The sequence below is a fragment of the Lipotes vexillifer genome, unplaced genomic scaffold, assembly GCF_000442215.2.
Source record: "Lipotes vexillifer unplaced genomic scaffold, Lipotes_vexillifer_v1.1 scaffold629, whole genome shotgun sequence".
NCBI lineage: Eukaryota > Metazoa > Chordata > Mammalia > Artiodactyla > Lipotidae > Lipotes > Lipotes vexillifer.
In genome coordinates, this window is record NW_006774188.1 from 2966315 (window position 1) to 2985144 (window position 18830).

The 18830-nt window shown below is 49.1% G+C and overlaps 1 protein-coding gene across 1 annotated transcript in view; it reads right to left on the reverse strand.

Annotated features, from left to right (window-relative positions):
- PLEKHG3 (pleckstrin homology and RhoGEF domain containing G3) overlaps positions 1-1087 on the reverse strand; it is a 15641-nt gene extending 14554 nt beyond the window's left edge. Inside the window, exon 1 of the mRNA XM_007449033.1 lies at positions 746-1087. Within this exon, the coding sequence (XP_007449095.1) occupies positions 746-1087 (342 nt within the window). The remainder of the gene's footprint in view (positions 1-745) is intronic.
- Between the last annotated feature and the right edge of the window lie 17743 nt (positions 1088-18830).

Genomic DNA, 18830 nt, shown 5'->3' on the forward strand with positions numbered 1-18830 from the left:
CCCCCCCCGCTCAGAGCTTCCAGAAGGAACCAACCCTGCCAGCATCTTGATTTTTGACTTCTGGCCTCATAAACTAGGACCGGATAAACTAATGCGCCTTAAGCCACAGTTTGTGGCTGTCTGCTAGGCAGGCCTAGGAAATGAATACACCTCCCTCTGAAAGGCAGAGAGCTCCCTCTCACAGTCACCTCCCCCAGTGTGCCTCCCAGGTATGAAGCACACGCACATGGCCCTGCGAGGCCCTGCATCTTCAATTTATGGATGAGGAACCTGAGGCTGGGCGCTGTCGGGGTGGTTTACGCAGGTGCCCAAGACCCCGTAAGCAGGAAACAACAGGGCAGGAATCTGGGCGCGGGCCGGGTTGGGTCCAGAGCCAGTTTCTTCACTGCGGTTCAGTCTCCGCTAAGCACAGTTGTCCCCGCTCCCTATCAGGGGTGCCTACGCCCCGAGCATCTGCAGGAAGTTCTGCTGGCCCAAGCTACTGATTGGGCCCCAAGTCATAAGGCAGCGTGAGCAGCCAGTGGCTTCCCGGCGCCAGAGCCGTGAGGCCTCCCCACTACTGCATGGGAAGCAGCTCCTGGAGACAAACATGTCAGGGACAACTTTCCTCCCCTGGGTGGGAGCAGGTTTATGCGCGAGAGCTGGGCCACCCGAAGCCAGAGGCCAGCCCCAGCCCCAGAGGAGAGGGGGGTCCCCTCCCAACCTTAGCTCCAGAGCCCCGCGGGGGGCGAGGGGTGAGCCTCACCTCTACGATGCTGCGCAGGTCCTGCACGTACGTGCGCTCCGTTTCCACGATTTCCCGCACTACTCGACCCACGTAGCTGAGCTTGTGCACAGGCGCCACCGACGCCCGGCTGTTGAAAGGGGACAGGGAGCCCCTCATGCTCAGCCAGCTGCTGGAGTTGTTGTTGGGGAGACGCCGGCCACGCGGGGAGCCGGCCCCGTTCTCGGCCGAAGCCTCGGAGCCGCTGGGCTCCTCCATGGCCCCGCGGCTGTCACGGGAGGAGCCTGACGAAGAGGTGGTGGAGGTCAGGCTCACGGGCCGCTCCTGGCTGCCATCTTGGTGGAGCGAGGCAGAGACGGGCATCCTTGCATTGCTGCCTGGTGGGGGCGCTCCAGGGAGGTTCTGGGCGGGACAGACAAAGGGCAAACCTCTGGAATCCTTGCAGAAACAGAAAGTAAAAGGGTGGCTGCCAGGGGCTGGGGGAGGAGGGAATGGGGAGTTACTGTTCAATGGATACAGAGTTTCAGTTTTGCAAGATAATCAAAGTTCTAATGGCTGGAGGCGATGGATGCACAACAATGGGAATGTACTTAATACCTCTGAACACTTAAAAATGAGAATTTTATGTTATATGTATTTTACCACAATTATAAAAGCAACAGCTCGGAATCTCAAGGAGGCCCCTGCCTTCAGACTGTATGAGCATCTGCAAGGATGCCCAAGTGACATTCCTGCCTGACTGCAACAGCTCCACCTCCGTCTTTCCCACGGTGGACCACATCCAGTAACAATAAAGGGCTCAGAAAGCTGAGGCCCCAGAAAAGCAGAGAGGGCATCTCTGCCAGAGCAACGGTCCAGGGTGCCTTGTGATGGAATCTGAAGCCCAGTGCCTCTGCTCCAGCAAAGTACCGAGCTTCCCAGAGCCTCAGCTCCTCGCCACCTACCCCGGGGCCGTGCCCCCGAAGATACAGTGACCTGCTGGATGTACAGCTCTGAGCCTGATGCCCAGCACAGAGCAACGGCTCCATAAACCATCAAAACAGTGATAATAATGGCAGTTGTCAAAAAGCACATCCCAAGTGTCCATCTGTCAAGGATCCGGCTCTTAACAATCGACGTGCCAGAGGGTAAGATGCTCCCCAGGATCGCAGAATCTCTGGGCCCACCAGGGGCTTCACCATGAACCTGAAACCTTCTGGATACTGACGGAGAAGGCAGAGGAGATGATACAAAGGCTGAACCCACATTACACCCCCTGCCTCCAGCTCCAGCCCCCTGTACAGGTCCCTGACTCACCCTGGCTCCAGGGGCATAGGAAATTCCCCAGGGCTGAGCCACCGGTGAGTCTCCCTAAGTTCCCTTCAGCACACCTAGATCTAGATCAGGGCAGCACAGCAAGCAGGAAACTGTTCCCAGGTGAGGCAAACATAGCCTCAGGTGGACTTTATTCCCTAAGCAGATGGTGTGGCTCACAGGTAGGCCAGCCTGGAGCAGCAAGTCTGTGGAGGTGGGGTGGTGGCTGTGGGCTTTGGGAAGGTCAAGGACACTCCAACCCCATGCCAGAGCACCAGAGCTCACCAACACCACTTTCCAGAATGTTCATTTGATTGCTGTTTCCATAGGAAAAATGTTCTAGAGCATCCCTCTCACCTCAACTGCCCCAAAGACTTCCACTTCTAGTTCTAAGGATCAGAAGCTACTAGATCACAGGCTAGAGCTATGAGGAGAAGGGTCTAGAAGGTACCATCACTCTGGCAGCCTTGAATTTTCCCCCTGGTTTTCTGTGCCTGTGCCCCAACCTGGAACCAGTGTCCCTACCTGTGCCAGCACCCTTGGGCTCTGGCTTTGGCAAATGTTCTCTCTGCCTGGCCATTACTTCCTCCCCATCCACCCCATGCCATACGGCCCCCCAACCTGTGTCACTTATACCAACCCTTGGGTCTCAGAAGCCACCCCCCATACATCCCCAGAAACCAAACCTGAGGGCCCCTTCTATGTACTCTTACAGCACCCCAGGGGTACCCCTATTGTAGCACTCTCTGTGTGAGACCCCCTGCCCTAGGCTGTAAGTGACCTAAGGGCAGAGGCCTTAAAAGGTGATCTGGCAAATGGATAATGTACTACTACTAAGCTAAAGTCAGGAGCATTGAGACCTGTTTGCCATGCACACTAGCCCAGCAAGGACCCTCTCAAGCACAGCAATTTCTCACTGCATGTCTCAGCTGGGGGATGGGGTCACCTCCGAGGTGCTCTATGTGAGCCTCTCATTTTGCAGATGAGGACACAGTGGCAGCACTGGGACCAGTCCAGCGTTCTCCCTCCCTCCAGGTGCAATGAAAGGATTAATTAACAGGATCACCTCAGTGAAACTGAGTGTCTCAGAGGAGAGCCCCTTGGGAAATGCAGCACCACTGCTTTTTCCTACCTCCTCAAAAGAGCCTTTAAGATTAACCAGCTAGTCATTTCTACCCACCGGTGGCGTGTCATTTCAGCACAAAGAGAGACAAAGACCCAAACTCCACCCCAGCCCTTAACCCCAGCCCTGTGGGACTCTGGTGTCCTTCAAGGCACGTGCACTGTCAGGCACACCCCAGCCCCTCCACCCCTTCTCCCCCTCAGCCCCCCGGGCCTGTCAATCCCAACTAGAACAATGGGGATCAGTCAGCCCCTATGGGGATGCTAAACGTAAAAGGCCCAAGTCCCTAATGGATTTCACAGCTGGCCAGGTCACAGCCTTAAAGTGAAGGATTAGTCACAGCGCCCCCCCCCCCAACCAACCCCCCACACACACTCCCTCTCTCTCTCTCTCTCTCTCAGGGAGATTCATCTCTAAAGGGTACCTTCTGAGGGTCACTCTTTAGGGGCCCCATTGCCATAGGGTGCAACATAAGCACACTTCAAAAGCCCAGGAACTAGGGCTTCCTTGGTGGCGCAGTGGTTGAGAGTCCGCCTGCCGATGCAGGGGACACGGGTTCGTGGCCCGGTCTCGGGGTATCCCACATGCTGCGGAGCGGCTGGGCCCGTGAACCATGGCCGCCGAGCCTGCGCGTCCGGAGCCTGTGCTCCACAATGGGAGAGGCCACAACAGTGAGAGGCCCACGTACAACAAAAACAACAACAAAAAAGCCCAGGAACTATAACATCTTTTCTACTTGGAGAAATTTTCTCTGGTTGCACACAGACATCTGCCTGCAAACCAAGATCATGTTTTCAAAGTAGTGCCCATGCCCAAATCCTCCTGGGGTTAAAAGAAAGCATAATGACTAACAGCTAAAAATGTTCCAAGTGCTGTAGACATAACAAGACCTTTTTATCTCATAACATTTCTATGAGGTCAGTACTATTATTATCCCCATTTTACAGATGCAGAAACTGAGGCCACAGAAGTAGCATGCAGTAGAGCCTGGATTTGGACTCAGGCACTCAGGCATGCTCTCCTGCCCCTGACCGCTGCTGGCTGCCTCCCTGATGGATTTCACTCCAGCTAGAACCACAGCAAAGGATTAGTCACAGCCCTGGATGCCATGGCTTTGCCTCAGCATAAGCCACGGGGGACATATTAAGACATAAAGGTCAGGGCTTTTAACATGACATTTCACTTATCCCACAAAGGCCAATGGAGGTTAAAAAAAAAAAAGAGAGAGAGTTAAGATTCCTTAAGGCTATTTCTAGACCTCCTACTATGTGACATCTGCCCATTTACCCTTTCCTTGGAACAACATAGAAAAATACAAATTCCAGGTCAAAGGACTGCAGGTCATGGAGAAGGGAAGGAGCACAAGGGCATCGGGATCAGACTGTAACTGCTCGGATGATAACAGAAGCCCTACAGTGACCAGGAGACCTAGGATCACGAAGCGCTCTCTCTCTCTCTCTCTCTCTCTCTCTCTCTCTCTCTCTCTCTCTCAGAGAACACAGACACCCAGAAAGGGAGGGATGAACAGCAAATGGGGCAGTGAGAGCAGACAAGGCAGAGTCCAAGTGGGACTGTTAGCAGACACCATTACATACAGAGGGAAAAGAGACATCACACCTAATGTGAGCGCACTCTGGTCCTAAAAGCCCAATCCAACCATTACTGTGTGTGCAGTTCAGGCTCCCACAGAGACGGCGAAAGCACCGGCCCACGTGTTCCCGGGCAGAGGCAATCTTTCCTTCCTCACCACGGAGCATCACCCCATGTGGTAAGATTCACCCCAAAGCCAAGACTAAAACTCAGGTCTTCAAACTCATCTTGGAAGACACTGTCCGCTGGGGCAGTGCGCGCCTAGAGAAAGTTAACAGCAGCCAAACCCCAAGTCAGATGTCCACGCCCACCCCGTTCTGTCACACTAGTCTCCAGTTCCCTAAGTATCACTCCGCATGACCTCTTCCATCTTTCAACACAAATCAATACAGTCAATCATCAGTCAGTGAGTCAGTCTTCTAGAAAACTCTGTATCTCCCACACCTGGGAAGCTCTCTTTGATAGGGTCTTGTAAGACCTTTCTGATGGTCCCAATAAGCTGCTCAAACATGCACCTTTAAGGTTCGGGGCACAGGAGAGGAAGGGAGATCAGTTTCCTTTTTTTTTTTCAATAACTTTTTCTAAGTTTAATCCACACCCTTCCTCCACCCACATCTCTCCAGGTTATTGGCTCCACCAACGGGGACCTTCCCTGAACATCCCCGGGCAGGAACGCAAGCAGGCTGCAGCAGGCCCCTTGGATTCTCAGCACAGCTGACCGGGGCCAAGTCCCACATCCTCCTCCGCCCCGCGAGGCCTCAGCACCGTGCCCCCGATCTGACCTAGCCTCCTGCCTCCAGCAGAAAAAAATGACCATCCAAAAACCCCACCATAGCCCCCATGTTCTGTCTTCAGGCCTCTTGTCACTAAGGCAGTAGGACCCTGCTCCCTCAGCCCACCCCCAGCTTCAGAAAGAACGGTCCCAGAGGGGAACTCACCCGGAACCTTCCGGAGAACCTCTACTTCTCTGGTCCTAGGGAGTCCCCAGGACTCAGCAACACTCCCTTCCAGCCCTCCCTCGGGGGCTAGTGGGCTGAGAAGGCAGGAAACCGGGAGGAGGCTGTGCAGGCCGGCGCTCTGGAGATGCCCCTGAAAACATTTTGGTTCGGAGAGGCTGGGTCCAGGTGCGGAGGCGGCTGACGTCATCCTTTCACCTACCCCACTTTGCCCCACACCCGAGAGGCGGAGCGCCACACCTGCTCTGGAGGCGGGCGGGGACCGAGAGAGGGGTCTCCCCCAAAGGCAGCTGCTCCAAAGTCCAGGGAATCACCAGGTACTGGCAAGCGGGCCAAGTCCTTCCCTGCTCAGGGGGCTGCACGCTGCGCAGCCCTCCTTCCTGATCTTCTTTCATCTCCTAACTACCGACACCTGCTAGATATTCCAAAGGCTCTCCAAACAGGGGCAGCCACAGGCCTCTGACTTTCCCCCTAACCCCTCAACTGCACTGTCAGAATCTGCTCAGAGAGGGTACCAGAAAGAAGCAACAGAGAAAAGCTACAGCTTTTCCAGACAAAAAAGGTGGGAGCAATGTGAACTTCCACAGAGATCTCACCCTGAGATCCTGAGCCCAGCTGTGCTCTACACACACACGCACACACACACACACACACACACACACACGCGCGCGCGCGCGCGCGCGCACGCACATCCAGCTCAGCACCACTCCAGACACACTGCTGCCCAGCGCTGTCCCCACAGAAGCTGGGCTCTAGAGCTGGCTGAGGTCATACCAGCTGAGGACACCTCTCACCACACCATCGAGGCTTTCCTGGGGATGGGGAGGATCCCTGAGAGGGTCTGGCCTTTGCCCCTCTCCTTCTGACCCTCCTGTCCATCCCCAGAGACTCAGGGGCCCTAAGCACCCTAAGGGAGGACAAGGGAAGGCTCCCTAGGGACTGCCTGTTGAATGTGAGCAACGTGACTGCCACAGAGGCTGTGCGAAGTGTGACCAGGGTTTCTGGGCCATCCAAACCCAGGCCAGCTGGCTCAAATTCATTTTCCCTCGTGAATTCCTTTTCCCACCACCCAGGAATAGCAGGGGCCACCAAGTGTGGCTGAGCCAGCTGCTAGGAAGGAAAGGTTCTGGTTGCCAATGGAGCCTTCCCACCTGAATTCTGGGAGGGAGTCTGGACATACAGACTGAAGTCCAAAAAACTCCCTCGGCCTAGCCTTGGAAGGAAAGGAGAGCCCCTGGCATCTCGTTTCAGTGGGAGGACCACTCACCCACACCTCACTGTCCCCACCACCCACAAGCTCAACAGCCGCTCGTGTTGCTTCTCAAACCTGGAAGGTGTCCTAGACATTCTCTCCCTACACAAATTTGGTCAAATCATCTCTCTCGGGCTTCCCTGGTGGCGCAGTAGTTCAGAGTCTGCCTGGCGATGCAGGGGACACAGGTTCGTGCCCCGGTCCGGGAAGATCCCACGTGCCGCGGAGCAGCTGGGCCCGTGAGCCATGGCCACTGAGCCTGCGCGTCCGGATCCTGTGCTCCACAACGGGAGAGGCCACAACAGTGAGAGGCCCGCGTACCGCAAAAAAAAAAAAAAAATCATCTCCCTCAGAAAGGCCTCCCCAACCATCACCAACCCATCCAACACACACACTATCGCAGACTGAATAATGCTTCTCCCCCAAGAATATCCACATCCTAATCCCTGGATATAAAGAGCCTATGCACGTTACCTTATATGGCAAATGAGACTTTGCAGATGTGATCAAGTTAAGGATCTTGAGATGGGGAGGATTGTCCTAGATTACGTGGGTAGGTCTGATGTAATCACAAGGGTCCTTATGAGAGGGAGGCAGCAGGAGTCAGAAGCTGATGTGATAGCAAAAGCAGAGGGACAGAGAGTGAGAGGTTGGTAGATGCTAGGCTGCTGGCTTTGTAGATGGAGAAAAGGGACCCCAAGTCAAAGGATCTAGGCATCCTCAGGAAGCTGGAAAGGACAAGAGAACAAATTTTCCCCTGGAACCTCCAGAAGGAACATAGCCACGCAGGCCCAGACTGACGTCTGACCTCTAGAACTATAAGATAATAAATGTGTGCTGTTTTAAGCCACTAAGTTTACAGTTTGTTACAGCAGCCATGGGACACTAATACACATGCACTTCTTTGAACTCTAATGAGCCTGAGTATCACATAAAGCACTGGTCCTTGGGGGTTCTTATGTCCAAGTTTTCCTTCCAGACTAGATAATAAAACCCAGTGGGCTGGGCCTTCTTTCACCCCCAGAAGGCAATGCACACACTAGATGCTCAATAAATTCCTGCGGGATTGTGCCTAGAGCACTTCACCACTCCCACAGTCAGGTGAAAGATAAACAGTAGTCAAAGTCAAGACCTGAGCCAGTTCCTCCTAGTCTAATGAGTGTCTACATTAGTCACTGCCAGCAAGTTTCCGATCCACCAAGAGGCACGCAGGAGCAGTGACTGCTCGTTCACCCCAGCAGTCCCGTACCCTAGGCCCCAGACAAGGGACTGGAGCAGGGGTACAGCTGCCCTGCCGTGCCACATATTAAGTGACCAGCTACAAAAACTCGGAGAAGGGGAAAGTGGCCAAGGGACCACTTTGCAGTTTGGGGAAGGGACTACAATAAAATGGCCCTACAGATACCCCAGGAAAAGCAGTCCACCAGGAGGATTCACAGAAACACGAACTGAAGGCAAATGAGAATAATTACTGTTGATTAGAAATTGCTATTGCTCACAGCCAGGGTAGGTCAGCTTGCTCCCAGCACAACTTGTAACTAAGCAGGAAAACGACACAGACAGAATGTCCCCAGAAGATGGAGGAGCTAAAGACTGTGCTAGAAATCATAGACACCTCCAGTGTTCTCAGAGGCCCTACCTCTCTCATCTCTAGGTCAAAAAGGCTCACAGGACCACCCCTCCTTATCAGCAAAATTCAGGGACCCAACGCTACAAATTAGCCATCTAGTTGCCCCCCTATGCCCACTGTAGGGGCTGCTTGTTTGGAGTCCTCTCGGATTGAACCACACTTTCAAGAGTTGCAGCATTTACTATTGCAACAGGTTCAAAGGCATTGGAGAATCTCAGCTGGAAGCAAGTGGGAACAGAGGGGCCCACTAGATCTGAGGTGTCAGAAGAGAAGGAGAGAATGAGCAAGTACGTGAGTACGTGGGAGTCCAGAGCAGAGGTTAAATGCACTAAATGGATTCACAGGCACTGCAGTCAGGCAGACGGGGTTTGAACCTCAGCTCATCCGTTTTGCTGGCTGTGTGTGGCCTTGGGCAGGTCACTTGACCTGACCAAGCTTCAAGTGCCTCACCTGTACAATGAGCACAGCAGTGCTACCAACCTCACTGGTCTTCAAGATTGAGATGATACAAGTAGAGCAATTTGTACAACTGACACACAGTAAACCCTCCATAAATGGTAGCGATGAGGACGATGGATGAATTACTATTTGCTCCACAGCACCAGGACAAGAGATTTTTCTGCTGTGTGCCTAGAAAAGTGGACCTACATCTCAAATCAATAGTAAAGATATGGGTTAAACCTGGTGAACCAGCATGACCTAACCCTCCCCTCCCCACTCACCCCACCAATCATCCATCACCTATGATCCCAACATACATTCGGACCATGATATTATAAGGGCAAACATAAAGCAATTCGGCTGGAAAGGAAGAAGTCTGATATCTATGCCCCACAGAAGGTCAAGCCAGAAGATGAAGTATGAATGAGTCACAGTCCTTTGCTGTAGCAGGCAGGGCACATTCCTCAGGGTTCCACAGGTAGAGACTGGCATGTTCAGCTAGGAGAGGAACAAAGCCATGGGGCACAACAGGCCTGAGGAGGAACAGAATTGAAGGTGATGTGAGGCAGCAAAAGCACAAAGAAGTGATCAGTAGAAACTGTCCTTGACACTGGTCCTTGGGTTTTAAAGAAAAAACACAATCCATCTCCAGGGTAGACATGTGGGAGAGCCAGCATGTAACAAAGACATAAGGTACTGGGGAAAGCCCCATCTCCTAAGTCACAGGGAATATCAAAGAGAGGAAAGCAGCAGAATGTGTATGAACAGCCCTGGGACTCCAGCCAGCACAGCTCAAAACCAGTGCTAGCTCTGCTCCTAACTCGCTGGACGACAGGGTGCAGGGCAGTGAGCCACCTGTACCACAGGGTCTACCGCTCATTTAGCGATTAACACTACTGGCCCGTCCCAAGTCATGAGCTTCAGAATTCACTGGACAATATATTCAAGCATCTACTTTGCACAAGGACATTGCAGCCTTGTGGGTAACACAAAGATGAATTACCCAGAGCCCGCTCCCAAGAGCTGATATTCTATCAGGAGAAATGAGACAAGCACATCAATAACAAAAGAAAGCAGGGACTTCCCTGCTGGTCCAGTGGTTAAGACTCCGTGCTTCCACTGCAGGGGGCACGGGTTCAATCCACGGTTGGGGAACTAAGATCCCGAATGCCCGCGTGGTGTGCCGGGAAAAAAAAAATAATAATAATAACAACAGGAAGTAGAGGGTGGTGTTGGAGCCATGTGGGAGGTCAAGACAGCCTCCAGTCTGGGAATCACTCAACACTTCCAAGCATGATGCTAGGCCCTAGGGATATTGAAAGGAATAAGACACTGCTCCTCTGTCTTTGAGGAAGAATTCTAGAAGGAAAAATAGTCATATCTGGGGAATTCCCTGGCAGTCCAGTGGTTAGGACTCCACACTCTCACTGCCCAGGTTCAATCCCTGGTCAGGGAACTAAAATCCCACAAGCCATACAGTACCAAAAAAAGTAATAATAATAATAACAAAATCATAATTTAAAAAATAGTTATATCAACAGATTATCCACAAAGCAGTGCCTCAAGTGCTGGTACAGGAGTACACATAAACTCTGCTGGCAGAAGAGGGAGTAGCAAGTGCCACCTGGGGGACCCGGCAGCTCTAAAGGAGGTGAAGTTTTAGCTGAGGCTTGAATGATGAGTAAAGCTTCTGCCAGGTGAAGCAGAGCTCTGAGGGCATCTGGTGCAAGGGTGGCAGCTTGGGACAGTGAGTCCCGAAAGGACCTGCACCACTCGAGGACCTGGGGCGTCTGGCAGCAAGTGGCGAGGCTGGAAGGCAGGCCGAGGACAGACTGAAGGGACTGCGGGGAAGGGCACACCCGGGCCAGGCCTGGAAGAACCACCACCAAGACTCCAGGAGACAAGGTGTGAGAAACTGCCCTGAAAAGGTACAGACCGCCAGGTGGGGCTATGGCCTCAGGGATCTATACAGCCAGAGTGTTCATGAAGAATCCCGAGGCCCAAGAAGGTGCTGACTGTTGACAGAGAGCTTCAAGGAGGAAAGAGACAGTCAGGGAACATATGCTAGAAAGAAGTATGACACCTATCCCAACCCCTGTGAAGGGGGAAGAAATGAGGCCCCCGATAAATGTGGAGATATGAACCTACACATAAATGAAATGCTCCTAAAAGCAGGGGGAGAACGCCAAGTCTAGAAACTGAGATACCAGGGCTTAATCAGAAGGGAATCTCCCACTGTGATTCCAGAACAGCAGCTCCCAGCTGGCCTGGGGGAGCAGTCAGTGTACATCTTACCACCTGAGGGTTTTTCCCTTCCCCAAATTCTCACTTTCCCTCCCCAAGCAAATTAGAATTAGGGAGGCTCCCCCAAGCACACCTTGCTCTCCAATTCCAAGCAAGAGCACCCGGACCCGGAAAAGTGCGTAAATGTGAGCAGCCCCCTTTTAATGAACTGCTACCATCAGTCATGCACCCTGGTCCTCCCTGGCCCTCGGGCACAACAGCAAGAGAAGAGCTCCAACCAACACCTCCTCTGTGCCCTGGATGCTGACCTTGGGCCTGGCACCTGACCCAGACATGTTAGGAAAGTGGATTTTCCAAGTCAGAGCTTATAGTCTCACACAAGGTCAATTCTCAAAGGCAGCCAGCCCTTTGGAGAGCAGGGCCTCCTGCACCACCCTGTCCCCCAGGGATCCCTATCCCACTGCAGGAGAGAGGAAGAGGAGAGGGCCCCTCTCCACCCCGCAGCACCTGCCCCCACCCCCCAGGTCCCTGCCTTCCCTTCTAAGGGGCCTCAACCAGGGAGGCCCGAGAAAACTCATCCAACCAGTTCCCTGGTGGAAGGAGAGCAGCTTTCTCCCTCAGCTGAGAGGTTACACAGACCAGACCTCAGACGGTGGGCGGCAGCTGTCACCAAACCCCAGATTCTGGGACGAGCGGGTACACACATGGCATGGAGTGGCATGGCCCAGGCAGCAGAGTCTGCTCCTGGAAAATCAAGGCCTTGATTCAGGGTTGAAAGTCAAGCCGAAGCAGAGTGGCAATCTGCCCCCGACCTCCCTGCTCCTGCAGCCCAGAGCTCTGCAAGTGGTGGGCACTGCCCCGGCCTGGGCACCAGGGAAAAGACAGGGTGGGTGGGGAAGAACTTCCTTTCACCTGCTCCACTGCCACCCCTTGATTTTATCCAAAATAAACACCCTCTGTGGATTCTGAGAAAAGGAAACTTCAGGAAGAAATGGGAGATCAACTCTGCTTTTCCCAGTATGTGCTGGGTCCCTCTAGGAACGGCCCCGTTCTCTCATCACACAACTCCAAGTGTTCAGAGATCAGAAGCCCTTCCGAAGCCCCTCGCAGAACCACCTGCAGTCGCCTCTAAGAGGAACACATGATTATCTTGCTCTTACCTGGCCTCGATGGACAAATCCACTGGAAGAAGCCAGGACAGGATTAAAAAGAGACCAACTCTCCTACACCCATCCTTAGTTTCTGAAGCCCCAAGGGAGAAATTTACCTTTTGCCCCAAAGCCTGTGGCCAGCCAGATTTTTCACAAGAGAGTTTGGCAAGACTTGGAGGCCTGGAGTTGGGATAGTCCTGGTCATGCCCCACTCACACCCCCTGGCCTGGCCCAGCCCGGCACCCACCGCTTTTCTCATAAGGGCTCCCATCCGAGCACCAGGAGAGCCGCGTGGGGCCGGGGAGCTCCATTCTCCCTAAGCACCAGCAGCCAAGCAGTTAACAGGCTTGGGGCGAGCAGACAGCTGCCACCAACAGCCTTGGGAATTAAAGTGCCCGCCGCCTCCTGCAAAACCTCTTCAATAAACATCCTATTCAGAATCAGTTGCGCGTGTGGGTCATACTTTCTGCATTTCTTTCATTCCAGACTCCTGGGCGGCCCCTAACAGAGGAAATGGAGCTTCCCACCCCAACTCAGCAGGTCCCTGGCTGGGTGAGGACCCAGGTCACATCCGGGCAGGTGAGAGCCGCCAGCCGCTGAGGACATGCAAATATCTATAGCAATTAAAGTCAGGGGCACTAACTGCAGGAAGTCAAATACCGAAGACACTTGAACAAAGCCAGATCATTCAGCAGCACAACAATAACCCATTTATGCAGCTCCTCCCTCACCCCAGGACCTCAAAGCCTGAGGATATTAACCCTTACAACAGCCAGGGGCAGAGGGGAGGGGCGGCGGGCAAGGATTGGGTATTATTTCCCCGTTTTACAGATCAGGAAACCGAGGCACAAGTGGCTCCCAAGGTGCCGGACTGGAATAATATCTACTAGCATTTTATCAGGGTGTAGCAGGCATTGTGCTAATAAACACATTCTCTAGGAACTCTCCTTATAACCATATGAGGCAGAGCCATTTACCCACTCACCGAAAGCTGTGCAGCAAGGCAACTGGGAAAGCCAGGGTTTGCTGGAATTCCAGTGCTTGTCACCATTCCCCAACCCCAAAACCAATGGGGCCAAGAGATACAGCCAAAGACGAATGGAAAGGTGCCATCCTTAGCCCACATCATGGGAATGCCCACAGGCACTTTCTGCCCTTTTACCAGTAACACTATGCTCAGACCAAGTTCCTACAGCATGGGGCAACCTCAGAAGGAGGCCAAAATGGAGTCACCTGGGAATTCGTAACTTGCCCATAGATCCCTCCAGAAACCACTTATGTGACGGCATGTGACCCAGGGGCCAGCACACAACAGATTGCCTTCTCTACCGAAAGCTCATAGCAGGAGCGCTAATCTACACAGCAGACTCACTGAGTGGGCAAGCGTCCTAACCTATTTTCTGTGTGTGATGTCTTCTTAACTCAATCACAGCCTCCTAAAGGTAAGGACCAGATCTTCCCAGAGTTTTGTGCATTTTCTTCCCTCAGGGCTTCCGGCACTCAAATCCCTACTACTGATTTTAGCAGCTGTGGAACTCATGCCAGAAGAAGGCTGAAGCACACAGGATGGATAGTATTTTCTGGGCTCTTATAATGGGAGAAAAAGACATCTCCAGTGGAGGTCCAGAAAAAGGTTTGGGGATGAAGAGGCAAACTGTTCACCTCTGCTGCCTGGTCAGACTCAGCACAGCTGAAAGCTGCAGCATCGGGGCTCAGATGACTTCCATCTAAAAACAGGACTACTCAAACTCACTCAAATTTATGGACAGTATAAACCACATGCCAGGTGCTGGGGATGCAGCAGTGAATAAGACAAATCCTTACTGGGGTCTTCCCCAGCAGTCCAGTGGTTAAGACTCTGGTGCTTCCAATGCAGAGGGCACGGATTCAATTCCTGGTTAGGGAACTAGGATCCCACATGCCATGTGGGGTGGCCAAAAAAAAAAAAAAGACAAATCCTTACGATCATGGAGCTTACATTCCAATATGGAGGAAGGTCACAAAAGATAGGCAAATAGCTAATATATTTCTGAATAGCAATGCGTTAACAGTGGTAAGATAAAAACAGAAGAAAGGCAGTAGGACTGGGGGGTAGAGACATTTAGGGAGGCCTGGGAAGGCTCTGAAAAGGTGACTCTTAGGCAGAGACCTGTATGACAGGAAGCAGCCAGACATGCAAAGTTCCTCTGCCAGTCTTTTCCTCTACCCCACCTCAGCCACTCACCCACACATTTGATATGTCCTAGACCTCATCATCACAATAAGTGCAGACTTCCAAAATACCTTGCTTTTAAGCATCCCACTCTTTGCAACCCAGTGAAGAGGAGATCAGTATAAAAATTACAAACCACACAATAAAACAAACCATGACAAGCGAGTCAGAAGATGGAACAAACTGGTACTCCAAAAGCTAGAAATAAAAGAAAAATCTGAAAAAGACTTTGAAAAAGTACTGAATGGAAATAAAATACAGTTGACCTTTGAACAACACGGGGCTTAGGGGCACCAACCCCTCACACAGTAGAAAATCCGTATATAACTTTACAGTCAGCCCTCTGTATCCACAGTTCTGCATCCGCAGATTCAACAAGCTGCAGTATTGTAGTACATATTTATTGAAAAAGATCCACATATAAGTGGACCCACGCAGTTCAAACCCAGATTTTTCATGGGTGAATTGTATACAAGATTGATATTTCAAACCCAATAGGTACATTAAAGAGAAAATCAAATACAACTAAAGAAAGAATTAGTGAAATGGAAAAAAAAAACTGAGGAAATTATCCTGAAGTAGATGCAAAGAATAAGAAAATATAAACATTAAGAGACAGAGGTCCATAGAGTTCTATAGGAAGAAAAAGGAAAGAATAGGGGAGAGGCAATTTTCAAAGACAGAATGTATATGAATTTTCCAGAACTGAACATAAAACATTCGTCCTCATATTGAAAGCACAACTAAGTTAAATTTAAAAGAAGTTCACATTTAGACACATCATCCATAGTATAAACGCAGAACATCAAAGACAAAAAAGAACATCTTAAAGGATTATAAGGAAATACCATGAACAACTCTATGCCAATGAATTAGATAAGTTAGATGAAATTCCTAGACAAATCCTTAGCATGACATAAACCAATGACTGACTCAGGAAGAAACAGAAAATCTGAAGAGACCTGTTAATAAGTAAAGAGACTGAATTAATAATTTTTAAACTTCCAATAAAGAAAAGCTCAGGACTAGATGGCTTTACTGGTGAATTTACCAAACATTTAAAGAATTAATAGCAATTCTTCACAGACTCCTCCAAAAAACAGTAGAGAAAGGGACACTTAACTCATTCTATGAGGCCTGTTATCAAGACCAAACAAGATATCACAAGAAAAAAAAACAGCTACAGTCCAACATCCCTTATAAGTGTGGCTGTAAAAATCCTCAACAAAATACTAACAGACTGAATCCAGCAACATATAAAAAGGAGTATACACTATGACCATGTGAATTTATCCCAGAAATACAAGATTGGGTTAACATCCAAAAATCAATTAATATAATTTTAAATATTAATAGAATAAAATAGAATAAAAACCACCTGATCACCTCAATAGACCCAGAAAAAACATTTGACAAAATCGGACACCCTTCCATGATAAAAACACCACACAAACTAGGAACAGAAGGGAACATCCCCAGTCTTACAAAGAACATCTACAAAAAAACCCACAGGCGTTTCATCTTAATGGAGAAAGAAGGAATGCTTTCCCCCTAAGATTAGGAATAAGACAAGAATGTCCCCTCATGATACTTCTATTCAACACTGCACTGGATTCTAGCCATGAAAATTAGACAAGAAAAAGAAATAAAAGACATTCAGATTGAAAAAAAAGAAGTAAAACTATCTCTATTCATAAATGTCATGATCTTATATATTGCAAGTCCTAAGGAATCCACTAACAAAATGATTAGAACTAATGAAAGAGTCCAGTAAGATGGCAGGATACAAGATCAATACACAAAAAAATCATTTCTACTCCTATATACTAGTAGTGCACAATCCAAAAAAATGCAATTAAGGGGAATTCCCTGGCAGTCCAGTAGTTGGGACTCCACGCTTTCACTGCCAAGGGAGCAGGTTCAATCCCTGGTTGGGGAACTAGGATCCTGCAAACTGCATGGTACAGCGCCCCCCCAGCAAATGCAGTTAAGAAACAAAACAATCCCATTTATAACATCAGCAAAAGCATTAAAAACTTTGGAATATATCTAATACAAGGAGTGTAAGACTTGTATACTGGAAACTATTGAAAGAAACTAAAGACCTGAATAAATGGAAGGACATCCCATGTTCATGGATCAGAACACTTAACATTCTTAAAGTTAGCAAAATTGATCTACAGACTCAATCCAATCTCTTTCAAAATTCTAGCTGGTATTTTTGTAGAAATTGACAAGCTAATCCTAAAATTTGTATGGAAAAGCAAGGGAGCCAGAAAAACAATCTTGAAAAAGAACAAAGTTGGAAGACTCACAGTTCCCAATTTCAAAACCGACTACAAAGCTATAGTTACCAAGGCATAAAGATAGACATATAGATTAATGCAACAGAACTGAGAGTACAGAAATAAAACTTCACATTTACAGTCAATTGATTTTCATTAAGGGTACCAAAACCATTCAATAGGAAAAGAATCGTCTTTTCAACAAGTGGTGCTAGGACAACTGTATATTCACATGCAAAGGATGAATTTGGACATCTAGTTCATACCATACACAAAAATTAAGTCAAAATGGATCATAGACCTGAATATAAGAGCTAAAACTATAAAACTCTTAGAAGAAAATACAGGGGTAAATTTTTGTGAACTTGGGTGAGCAATGGTTTCTCAGATACAATAGCAAAAGCACAAGCAACAAAACAAAACAAAAATAGATAATTGAACTTCATCAAAATTTAAAACTTGTGTTTCAAAGGGCACTATAAAGAAAGTAGACTAGATCATTTCACAATGTATACAAATATTGATTGAATCATTAAGTTGTACACCTGAAACCAATAATGACATATCAATTACACCTCAATTCTTTTAATTTTTAAATTAAAATTTTTAAAAGAGAGAAAAAAGAAAGTAAAAAGGCAAATCACAGAATGGGAGAAAATATTTGTAAATCTGATAACAGACTTGTATCCAGACTATATAAAGAACCCTTACAACTCAACAATAAAAAAAAAAAAAAATTTTTAAATGGGCAAAAATTTGAATAGATATTTCTCCAAAAAACATATACAAATGGCCAATAAGCACAAGAAAAGATGCTCAATATCATTAATCATTAGGGAAATGCAAACCAAGACCACGACTAAATCTACTTCCTACTCACTCTAGGATGGCTAAAATTAAAACCATGTTCAATAACAAGTAATGGTGAGGATGAGGAGAAATTAGAACCTTTGCACATTGCTGGTAAGAATGTACAATAGGGCTTCCCTGGTGGCGCAGTGGTTGAGAGTCCGCCTGCCGATGCAGGGGACACGGGTTCGTGCCCCGGTCCGGGAGGATCCCACATGCCGCGGAGCGGCTGGGCCCGTGAGCCATGGCCGCTGAGCCTGCGTGTCCGGAGCCTGTGCTCCGCAACGGGAGAGGCCACAACAGTGACAGGCCCGCATACCGGGAAAAAAAAAAAAAAGAATGTAAAATAGTATAGCCTATTTGGAAAACAATTTAGCAATTCCTCAAAAAGTTAACTTGTAAATAATCATCTCCCCATTATACAAGCCAGGGGATCTATATGCTGTATGCAAAAAGTTGTACACAACTGTTCATAGCAGCATTATTTATAATACTAAAGAGTGGAAACAGCTAGAATGTCCATCAACTGATGAATGGATAAACAAAATGTAGTATACCCATACAATGGAATATTACTTGGCAATAAAAAAGAATGAAGAACTGATAACATGCCACGATGTTAAATGAAAAAGTCTAGTCAACAGAACTATATACTGTATGAACTCATTGTGTAAAATGTCCAGAATAGGCAAATCTAGAGAGATAAAAGTAGATTAGTGATTGCCTGGGGCTAGGGGATGGAGGAAATAGGAAATGATTACTAAAGATACAGGGCTTCTTTTAGGGGTAATAAAAATGGTTTAAGATTACATAGTGGAGAGAATTCCCTGGTGGTCCAGGGGTTAGGACTCTGAGCTCTCACTGCTGAGGGCCCAGGTTTGATCCCCGGTTGGGGAACGAGGATCCAACAAGCCGAGCAACAGGGCCCCCCGGCCAAAAAAAACGATGTGGGGATAGCGGGGGTGGTTGCACAACTCTGAATATATACTAAAAACCACTCTACATGGGTGAATTTTAAGATATGTGAAATATATCTCAATAAAGGTATCAATCAAATCTTAACAGTAACAAGTCAGCAGG